At 45.8% G+C, this 11,931-nt stretch overlaps 1 protein-coding gene across 1 annotated transcript in view; it reads right to left on the minus strand.

Annotated features, from left to right (window-relative positions):
- The window catches only part of LOC149436829 (pinopsin-like), a 61,946-nt gene extending 61,376 nt beyond the window's left edge, over positions 1 to 570 (minus strand). Inside the window, exon 1 of the mRNA XM_089661408.1 lies at positions 138 to 570. Coding sequence (XP_089517534.1) covers positions 138 to 483 — 346 coding nt within the window. The 5' untranslated portion in view covers positions 484 to 570. The remainder of the gene's footprint in view (positions 1 to 137) is intronic.
- Between the last annotated feature and the right edge of the window lie 11,361 nt (positions 571 to 11,931).

The following is an 11,931-nucleotide window of genomic DNA, read 5'->3' on the forward strand; positions in this document are numbered from 1 at the left end:
TCTCCCCCACTCATATACTGATTAATATACTGTATATATATATATTGATAATGAACATAGGATAGACAACACAGGCTACGACAAGAGATCGTCCAATCCCCCGAGGTGACTGCATGCTAGCTGTCACTGGGACTCACCGAAGAGGGAGTTGCAGAATCCGTACCACATACAGCCCCGGCGTCCTATGAGCCACCCTCCGGACACACTGGCGGCAAAGCTGAGCGGAGTCCCGAACACACAGACCAGCAGATCGCTGACACTGATGTTCAGGAGGATCATATTGATGGGGGTCCTGACCGCACGAAACTTGATGAAGATCAGCAGCACCAGAGAGTTGTAGAGTGATCCCTGCACCAGGATACAGCCCAGGAACACCGCCACCAGACTGTGCGCACTCCTGCTCAGCCCCGCGGGGCCCCTGCTGTCCCCAAGGCTGACATTCCACACTCCGCTGTCATTCTGCGTCTCTAGGAGCAGCACCATCTCCGCTCTTCACCTGCAGCTCCCGATCTCCTGTCCGGTGACTGCACTGCCAGCCATCACAGGGACCACACATCTTATATTGAGGACTGAGGGATGCTGGAGAGACCGAGGAATACAACCCCCCCCCCCCCCCCCCATCACTGCGGGAGCGCGATCTGCCTATAGAAGCACATGATGCCTGACGGGGGGGGGGGGGGGGGGTATATATACTGCAAGCCAGGCAGAGATAGGGTCAGATACTGGAGCATCTGTACAGAGGGATCAGGATTGCTGCTCCCTACTTATCACACCTTGTCCCAGATGCTGCAGGATGGCCACTTACCTGGGAGGATGACAGCTTGCTTGTTGTATGTTCTGCTGGAATACCCTACAGTATATACCTGTTGCAGTGCTTCTGTTTATTTCAGTTAATGGTTTGTTTGTTTGTTTGTTTGTTTGAATGGTGACTTTGTTTTTAGCTTTTGAAAAAAAGTTTTGATCTTTGCATAGATTGCTCTTAAAGTGTTAGTTCACTTTTACAGAAAAAACTTTAAAGGTAAACTAACACCAGAAATGTAAAAGTGAACTAACCATGGTCTGACCAATTAGAATCTATCTGTCCTGGAAGTTCTGTTGGAGAAAAGAGGGGATTTCAAATCCAAAGACCCCTGGGGCAGCTGGGGAAGGGGGGGGGGAGTGCTGACAGCTGGGCAACTCTAGAGGTATGTACAGCAGGGGCAGGGGTGAGTTTGAGGGTGTCAATTGTTAGTTCGCCTTTACCGCTGATTCACACATGTGCGGTGCGGATTGAAGCTCAGGTTTCACAGCTAATTGGCACAGTAGCTGGTCACCAGTTCAGGTCAGGATTAGATCAGGGTTTTATCCTGTTCACACATGTCAGGTTTAGAAACGGTTCCCATAGAAGTCAATAGCCTGTAGTCCGCAACTGAACCGGACTGCACTGCTCAGAAATCATACAGGACTCTTTTTTAGGGTTAGTTCACACTAGATCCAGTCCAGTGCATTTGTTTTCTGCATCAAAAATACATGCACAGTGTTTTCAATGTATTCCAATGGCCCTGATTCACACTAGTGCAGTCAGTTCCAGTCAGTTACAGTGCAGGACAAAAAGTATAACATGCTGCATTTTTTCTGCACAGAACCTTACTGGAACATAGCAAACTGCATCAAAACTGCATCGGATTGGAGTGTGGAGTGAACTGCAAGCAAAAACGTATCCGTAATACATCTGGAGTGCATTTTTGTGGTGTGAACTAGCCCTTAGGCAGGCCATAGACGGGCCGTTTATCGGCCAAATTGTCGGCCGATAAACGAAAAATCGGTCGGCGCCGAAGCTGCCACCAATGTCCATGATAAACGGCGGTTTTTCCTGGATTTTCCAGCATGACTGATAAAACTAAATGAGAAGATCTGCAAAAAATGGCCGATGGGCTGGCCTCACTAACAGCATGAATATCGGCCGATTTTTCCTATCAGTGCCGCCTATCAGTGCCATATATGAGTGCTGCCTTTCAGTGCCCATCAGTGATGCCTGTCAATGACCATCAGTGCCACCTACCAGTGCCTCCTCATCAGTGTCACCTATCAGTGTCCATCAGTGCAGCCTATCAGTGCCCATCACTGCAGCCTCATTAGCGCACATCAGTGAAGGAGAAAAATCACTTATTTACAAAATTTTATAGCAAAAACTAAGAAAAAACTTTTTTTTGTTTAATTTTCAGTGGTTTTTGGTTTGTTTAAGAAAAAGTAAAAAACCCAGAGGTGATTAAATACCGCCAAAAGAATGCTCTATCTGTCACAAAAAAAATGATAAAAATTTCATATGGGTACAGTCTTGCCTGACCGCGCAATTGTCATTTAAAGCGTGACAGCTCTGAAAGCTGGAAATTGGCCTGGGCAGGAAGGAGGTATAAGTGCCCTGAAGGCTAGTGGTTAAAATGAATGTAATTTCTGAACGATAACTGCATACACTGGTCGAAAATTTGTTTGATCAAGAAAAGTTTTCCTTTCTGCCCCTTCGAATTTTCCCGTTATTGCTGTCAAAAATGAACATCGATTTGACCCCACTATCGATTAGAACATCAAACGAATATTTTTTAAATTAAAATCTTTGAACATAAATCTATCCATGTATGGCCAGCTTTACTCTGAACTCAATCCTTTCTCTGAGTGTCTGCATGCATTTTCATGTATGTTATCAATGCAAATTTGCTTGCATTTGAAACATGCATGTTCATATACTACTACTGGTATTATCTTGACATGTTAAAAAAAACAGAGCTGAACTCTTTCTGCCAATGAATGTCAAATGAGAATTAGTCCCATATACAACCATAGATGACCTTTGTAATTGCATCAATGGCTGATAGAACACACAGGTGTAAATGGGCAGATTTCAGATTGGAAGGTTTTCTTCCGGCAATCATACCTGCACTGTTCTGCTTTACAAGGGTTCCTTCTGAATGAGCTGCACACAGTTGTGCATGGTAGCTCAACAGACCTCTGCAGGCTTCCTATCTCTATGGTGGATTATTGTATAGGAAACTGCACCCAAGTGAAGAAGTAAGGCTGTCATGGGAGACATATAGGGGCTGACTTGCTTCTGAAAGCACTTGTTATCTGTTGTTTTTTTTTTTGTGTGTGAGATCACCCCAATACATTAATCAAATGTCTCTGATTTCTGGGGACAGTCCTTGATTTTGGGAGCTGTCCCCCAGGTGATAAGTGTCCCCATTTGAAAAAAGTAATACCCAGCCCGGGAGCTGCATGGTAACCTATATAGCTGTGAAGTTACCAGCATATCACCTTATGGTGATGGCTTTTTCTTTGAATACTGGGACATTGCCTGTCACTACTGGAGGGAAGGGAGAGTGATGGCACTGAGGACTGAGGAACAGTGCGGGAAGCAGAACAAAAGTAACTGGGACTGGTGGCCTTGCTATATTTGGAGACAATCATGTATTCCAGCTAAGGCTAGGTTCACACCTATGCAGTTTTTGTTTGATCTGTTTCTGCAGTGCTTTTTTCATTTTTGCACATGCGTAATTACGCATTTTTATGCATTTTGCAGGGGTTTTTTTGTTGCTAGGCAGATTAAAATGCCGCAAAAACACAGTACGTGCTTTTCTGCAATATTTTCAAGTCTTTAGAACGAAAAATGCAACTTTTTGCGTTCAAAAAAGTCCCTCACCCTTTCTAAAAAATGCACCGTGTGAAAACGCGAAGATGTGAGCCTGTCCCACAGGAAATCATGTTAAATAGACTGTAGTGCTTTTCTGCAAAACGCTGTGGAAATCAATTAAGTGTGAACCTGGGGTAAAACAAGAGGACAATTGTGAGTAAAGAACCCCTGCTAGGTTGAAAATTAGGGATGAGGTTCGAGTTTGCTGGAATGCAGGGTTCACAGTGAATTTTACCTGTTCATGGTTTTAAACTAAATAGACAGATTTTTTATTTATTTCAGGTACTTATATAGCGCTGTCAATTTACACAGCGCTTTACACATTAATATTGAACATTCACATCAGTCCCTAACCCTCAAGGGGTATACAATCTAAAGTCCCTAACTTACATTCATACATACACATACTAGGGCCAATTTAGACAGGATCCAATTAACCTGCCAGCATGTCTTTGGAGTGTGGGAGGAAACTGGAGTACCCAGAGGAAACCCACGCAAGCGCAGGGAGAGCATGCAAACTCCATGCAGGAGGCGCCATGGTCAGGAATCAAACCCATGACCCATTTACTGCAAGGCAGATGTGCTAACCACTAAGCCACTGTGCTGCCCAAATTTGTTCTGTTCGTCCATGTGAACCTCTGCCTGCTAGTCAAAAGTTGTTCATTTAGTGGCGTTTTACTACTGACACTAAATGGCTACGTTCCACAGGCCACAAGCCTTTTTTTATGACAGGTACTTATATAGCGCCATCAATTTACGCAGCGCTTTACATATATATTGTACATTCACATCAGTCCCTAACCCTCAAGGGGTGTACAATCTAAGGTCCCCAACTTACATTCATACATACACATACTAGGGCCAATTTACACAGGAGCCAATTAACCTACCAGCATGTCTTTAGAGTGTGGGAGGAAACTAGAGTAGCCAGAGGAAACCCAGGCACGGGGAGAACATGCAAACTCCAGGCAGGTGGTGCTGTGGTTGGGATACGAACTAATGATCTGAATACTGCCAGGTGGAAGTGCTAACCATTTAGCCACTGTGCTGCCTTTTCAACTGCAGATGCAAGATGCTGTGTGGTCTGGCAGCCTGTGTCCTAGCAACCAATGACATCATTGGTTGGTAGGGCACTGGCAGCTGCACAGTTATTGGTTGCTATGGCGCCCCATAACAACTGATGATGCTGTGCAAAAAACATAAAAATGATGTGCCTCCCGCCAAATCCACTCTAGACCCTTATCCTAGACTGATAATTTTCTCTGTATAGTCTTCTTTTCCAGTTGTTCCCTGTCCACGCCATTATCCCCATTTTCTCTCTGCCCCCTATGGAGTCCTGTGTGAGTCTGTGCAATGTACTGGCTTCCTCTCTGTACTACAAGTCAGGGAGCTGCACAAAGCCAGCGGGAGGGAGAATTTGGGAGTTTCTGGAGTTTCATTGCTACTGTGTATTTTGCAAATGCAGGTTTGAGCTAAAAAAAACAAATCAGCCCAAATCCTTTTCTCCATTTTGGAGTTGAGTGGGAAGTCTGAGATGTTGGTTGGCACTCAGCACAAACATAATTGTCTGTGAGTGCTCCACATATTCCAGAAAGAATCCATTAGAGAGCACATAATGACAGTCTATGGTGTCAGGGAATCGAGCAGTGTCTGTGTACGGCATGTCTGTCAATTGTGTCTGTGAAATTGAAGGTTATTTTCTGAAGCTCGCTTGTACATGCAGAGATGGATCAAGACAATGAGCCCTGTGGGACAGGAAGGTTATGATGACATAGGCTCTGTGACAGGCAAGCGTAGTCGGTACTTTTAACAGGTGCCTGTGACAGGTCCAGTGGTTCATATTAAACCCTACAGCACAGCTGCAGGGGTATGGGGTGGATGGACATTTCAATGAACAGAGCAGCAACCCAGTACAAGGAACACCTTGTGTTGATTACAAAAAAATAATAAGACTTACACCCCAGTCACATCAAGCCCGACTTTGAAATCGTGCAACTTACAGTGAAAGTTCAAAGTCGGGGGTCATGCCGATTTCAGGTGTGATTTGCAAGACATCTGACACAAACGTCTATGCAAATCGCACCAAAAGTAGTGCATATACTACTTTAGAAATTGGTACAGCTCCGACCAAGTCAGAACCGCACCAATATGACGGCTGTAATTGTGGACTATAGGGTGCGACTTGGCATGCGATTTGCCCTATGGCCAGACCAGGCCTGATTACAGTATAGTGTCTATAGCTGTGTAAATTACAGTATATATACCATAGCCTGTAGCCTATATACCATAATTTGTAGACACTATAACTTTTGTGTAAACCAATTAATATACACATATTAAGTAGCGCAATGCTGAATAGCAAAACATGGTCTGGCCATGAAGAGGTAAAACCTTGCGGGGTCAAGTGGTTAATAGTGATAATGGGTTCTGCATGTCTCTGAGACATTGCATTCTTACATAAAAAGCTTTAGTTCTGCAAAGGCCTTCTATGTGTCCTGCACTCAGGGAGTAGCAAAAGTTATACCAGCAAATGCTATAACAATGTTTGGGAATCTGTGATGTAATGATGTAAAACAGGAGAAAACTAACAATAGAGTTGACTAGAGTATTTGCTGTGTGTGTTGTTTATTAAAGATTATATCAGGGGAAAGGAAAATCCTCCCTTGGAATGGGACTTGTCCTGGACTGCAAGGGTTAATGCTTGTTTAGGTCTAGAACACTGGAAATAGCAGTTTTACTTACTTAAAGTGTTACTAAACCCACACCAGTAAAATCAGTCTGTATATGCAGTAAGTCATGCTTGTTTTACTCACTGTAGAATCTAAGGGGTTAATCATCTGCATTGTGTAAAAACGCTGTTTGATCCTGACTTCTCTGATCTTCTCCTTCTTCCAGTGTCCTCCTCTTATCTCCTGATAAGACATATCGTGTGGAGACACTCTGCACATGTTCAGTTTGTGTGTTTTGCTAGAGAGGTTTTTTTTTCTTGGGAGAGTGCATATGATCAGCACAGGGCCAATCAGCACTGTCCAGACAGAGGTCAGGGGCTCTGCATCCTCCTAGAGCAAAATCAAAACTCATCCTGCAAGCTCTAACATGTGCTCTGATGGACACTGATAGAAGTCACAAGATTGCTCTAACTGCTGATGAGAAAAGCTATTTAGCAGTTTTTATTTACTAAAATAATTGCACTTCCATGTTCTGTGTACTGTGGGAGACCAGATATAGGGTATGCAGGGTCCTGGGTTTAGTAACACTTTAATTCTCTGGTCCTCTGGTAGCCGGCACTCTCTTCTACTCCACTATGTTCCAGTTGTGGACTGTCCCTCAGCTTCCTCACATGGTCCCTCAGCTTCTTCAAATACAATGCAAGGCTATGGGCCCTGCATTGTTCTTGATGACATTAGGGGACCGGTGACAAGGAAGAAGAGGCTGCGGAGCTGGTCTAGTGCAGACAGAGCCTGTGGAGATGGTGGACTAGGTTATTAAAATGGATTTTCCTGCTACCCTAGACTTAAACAAACATTTACCTATGCAGTGCATAGGGAACCCCACCGTAAGAGGATTTTTTTCTTTCACTGGAGTTGCATTTATTATTATGATGATGGTAATTATTAATACCTAGGAGCCATTCAAGAAAACAGATAAAGGTTCAAAAACTGCCCTATACAACCACATGAAGGTAATGCTAAGGAAAGTCATATTTTACTGTGACTGTTGTTGTTTCAGTTGTTATTTCTATATTGCTGTTGTTAAGCGATTTTGACAATTTTAATTAAACATTGATCTTCAACTGACCAACAGCTACATTATGAATGTCCTAAGCCCACGTATGTAGCAGTAAGGTCCTTGGCACATTCATTTCAGAGAGAGAATAAAATGAATCAAGTTTATAACAATGGTACATGGAGAACAGGGATGGAGGGCACAAAGGATATCTGTAGGTTTCCACACGGAACACAGTCTTTGGTCCTCTGCACATCTTTCTATACTCTGTGGGTCCTTTTCTCACAGGCATCACTGGCTGGACCCCTAAACTTAGAATAGGGTTCCTGGGCAATTGAGATTCTAGTAATATCTTAGATTTTATGTAGATAGCATGGAAAGGTTCCTGTGTTTCTTAATGCTCAACCAGCCACTCAACATTAAAGATGAGCTTGGTTTTGGTTTGAACCCATGTTCAGCCAAACCAGAAGGAAGGTGTCAGTGCTGGCCCAATCAGCTATGGCTGAGGTATTCCTTACACAACAGCCATACATACAAAGGGGTGGAGATGCTGGTGACATCATCAGTATGGGTTTCTTCCATGTTTAGCCAAACATTGGTTCTGACCAAACCCAGGTTCATTCCTTCCCACCAGTAAAGAAACGGCAAACCCAAATGCTCCTGCTCTTGGGGATGGACTCTGTATGGATAGGACCACATCACAAATTTCTTGGGATATGCACTCCTTGCTGCCCTCAAATGACTGTCCAAGTATACTGAGTAGAGAAAAACAAAAAAAGAGGGTGCACCGGCCTAGTTCATTACCTTAAAAAATGTGTTTAATAAATGATAAAAGTAGGTATTGTACTCACAGCATGACAATACAGTCAAAGGTACATCGAATAGGAAATGTTTGGTCCAATCCGCACTACGTGTGCATCCGTAATGGGAACTCTGGACCTCCAACAGGCTGACGCATTTTGAGGACTTGTCTCTTCCTCAGAGCCCTCATACCTTCTCACCACCTCTCTTCTGGGGGACAACTGCAGTTTACTTCCTCTAGGCACAAAAGAGAACATGCCCTGCAGCCAGCATCCTCAAGGTTTTCACCCAGGAACGGAGACAATTTCAGCACTCCAACCTCTAGGCCCAAAGGCCTGGAACAAACATAGTTCTCACTGCTTCATCCACTAGGCAGAAGCCCAGGAGGGAAGACCATGTGCCAGGTTGTGCCTTCCAATGTTTAAAGCAGACCTTCTCTCTCCTTTTGTACTTTTACTTTTCAGAATATTGCCTTGCCCCCTTTTTCACATAACTACAGATAAATTTGTTTTTTTTGTTTTAAAAACAGATTTTTGAATGTATTTGTCACGGTCCCCCCTCTCACTCCCTCGCTTCCCCCCTCCCTTCCTCATTACATGTCCCTGCGCCCGCACAAGCCCACATCAAAGTGGTGTGCCTGATGCCAGGGATCTGCCCCCTGCGGTGCGGTTCGCACATTTCGGCCGGACGCCGAGGAGTCTGACACCCCACTGTGCCTGCATGTGGATTTTCCATGTGCTGGCCACCTGGGTGTCTCCGTGCGCCCTCCTCCCCTTGTCTCGGCGGGCACAGCATGGCCCAGAGGTTCCCGCGCTCTACGTTTGCTGGAGACAAGGGCCGCGCTCCCTGTGAGGGGTCGGGGCTTGTTGCCCCGGAAACCTGATGATGGGTGGGCCGTTGCCGGGGCAATCAGGAAGCGGCCTGCTCCGGCGATAAAGAGACCGGAGCAGGACCCAAGAAGTTAGTTCGTCCCCTGCTCAGGACAGAGTGCTGTGAGGAGTCTGAGTTGCAGCCAGACCCCACAGCCAAGACCCTGCCAGACCATGCAAGGTTGTCTACTGAGCACCCCTGCCCGCTGCTGGGTGCCCCTGGAAGTTGCCACTGAGTGTCCCTGGAAGCTGACCGATGGGAATGTCCCTGGAAGCTGTTCGTGTCTGAGTGTCCCCGAAAGCTGTCCATTGCTGAGTGTCCCTGGAAGCTGTCCGTTGCTGAGTGTCCCTAGAAGCTGACTGCTGGGAGTGTCCCTGGAAGCTGCCCGTTGCTGAGTGTCCCTGGAAGCTGACTGCTGGGAGTGTCCCTGGAAGCTGTCCGTTTCTGAGTGTGCCTGGAAGCTGATTGCTGGGAGTGTCCCTGGAAGCTGTCCATTGCTGAGTGTCCCTGGAAGCTGTCTGTTGCTGAGTGTCCCTGGAAGCTGACTGCTGGAAGTTTCCCTGGAAGCTGTCCATTGCTGAGTGTCCCTGGAAGCTGCTGAGTGTCCCTGCACGCTGTCCGCTGTTGTGTGCCCCTGGAAGCCGCCGCTGTGGGTCCCTGCACCCTGCCTGCTGTGAGTGTCCCTGGAAGCTGCTCGCTGCTGAGTGTCCCTAGAAGCTGTCTGCCGTGAGTGTCCCTACAAACTGCATGTTGCGGAGTGCCCCTGCAGTCCCCTACTGGGTGCCTGGATTATCCTTGCCTGAACTGCCCCTATTGTGTGCCTGGATTATCCTTGCCTGAACTGCCCCTGCTGTGTGCTCGGATTATCCTTGCCTGAACTGCCCTTATTGTGTGCTCGGATTATCCCTGTCTGAACTGCCCCTGCTGTGTGCCCAGACTATTTTTCCTGACTTTCCCCTAATTGTATGCCCGGACTACCTTGGCCTGTACTGCCCCCTTAATTGTGTGCCCGGACTACCTTGGCCTGTACTGCCCCCCTAATTGTGTGCCAGGACTACCTTGGCCTGTACTGCCCCCCTAATTGTGTGCCCGGACTACCTTGGCCTGTACTGCCCCCCTAATTGTGTGCCCGGACTACCTTGGCCTGAACTGCCCCCTACTGTGGGCCCGGATGACCTTTGCCTGAACTGTCCCTCTGTTGTGTGCCCCAGACGTTATCCTTGTTGGCCCGATCAAGTGTCCCACATCCCTCAATAATAAAAACCTTGTGTGCCCACTGCTCTCCGTGTGCGTTCTGTCCCGCCCGCACCTCCGTCACAGTATTGAAACCTGCGAGTCAGCATAACAGCCAGACAACTAGTATTTTTTCAGAAGGAGGTCAGCAATGGCAGTTCCTGTGTACACTTATGAAAGTTTAAATAGGTTCACCTTTTAAAAATGTTACGTTACACTCGTATTTAGGAGGATGTAACATGTAACACAGTCATGCAGACCCCATTATTCTCCTACTCCAACCCCCCGTGACAGCGGGCAGGGGCTCCTCCCCCCACAGCTGTTGTCACAATTTAAAATCAGCACGACTCGCAGGCAGCCCCATCATTCATTCACAGGAACCTGTGAATGAAAACACTAAATGCCCCAACTGCCACTGCGACAGACAGCTTGTAGTTCTCAATGGACTGCAAGGGCACTGATTAATGCCCTCTAGGTACACTGACATTTCCTCCATCTTTCTAACAAAAAGCCAGTATAGTATGGGCAAAACTGTAGGACAGGTGTGCAGGAGCCTGACATTGCACTCCGATCTACTGATCGTGGGTGAAATGCTCTGCAGACTCCTATGAAAGAAATAATAAATGCACATTTTTTTCCTGCCAAATATGTGGCAAAAAAGGTGAACTTATCTTTTTTCCAACCTTTTAAGAGGTTACACAGCAGATGAGAAGGGGGTGTTTCTTTTCTCTGAGTAATTCAGTTCTCTGTTTAGGACACTGTCTGCTATCTGTGACTTTAACTACTCTGCCAGATTTGCTTAACCTCTTTCCCTCCAAAGGATTTACCCCCCTTCATGACCAGGCCATTTTTTGTGTTACTGCACTGCGTTATTTTAACTGACAGTTGTGCGGTCATGCAATTCTGATGGGTAGGCATCCAATGATAGGTGATATTGTTGGACAGGTGGTACTCCCTTTTTGTTCCTTTTCTTAACAAAACACTTTCATCATGTCCTGTCTTCTGGCAGGGCAAGGTTTGGTTCAACCTATCATTGGATGCTTACCCATTAGAGGAGAAGGGAGTCCCACCACTACTGCTGAGGAGACCCTTTATCATCCTGGAGGAATACTGTGTTGCTTGATAGGCTCATTGGTCCTGAGGGGCCTGGGCAGGAAGGTAAGGGGGCACCCCAGACACTGAGGATTGGCACAAAATTACTCACACCTGCATGAGGAGTGTTTTTTCCATTTTATGGACATTTATTGATTATCTGGCTGCCCATGGTGTTTCTGCATATTTTATCCTTTAATACACCTAGTTGCATGCTATTTATTCCCGGCAAGGGATACACACACTGATTGCGCTTATTGATCCCTCAACTGAGGATCCTCTTCACAAAGGGTCAGCTCTATGCAAGTGTATGTTTTTTTCCTGTTGCACATTGATGTGTTATATTTGTGCTTTTCATGTATATTGTTTTCATTTTGTTTATGTTCTGTAGCGCTGCACTGCACTTATATCATATTGCATCCCCTATTGGTGCCGCGGTTGTGGCATTTTAGTGCTAGCTGCTTATTAGCTCATGTAAAATATCGTATTGTCTCGATATTTTATTAACTTGTATTGATGAGAAATGTTCAAATAGAAAGTCCTTC

Source organism: Staurois parvus, unplaced genomic scaffold (genome assembly GCF_062004578.1).
Source record: "Staurois parvus isolate SC_StPar_1 unplaced genomic scaffold, SC_StPar_1.0 ptg001333l, whole genome shotgun sequence".
Taxonomy (NCBI): Eukaryota; Metazoa; Chordata; class Amphibia; order Anura; family Ranidae; genus Staurois; species Staurois parvus.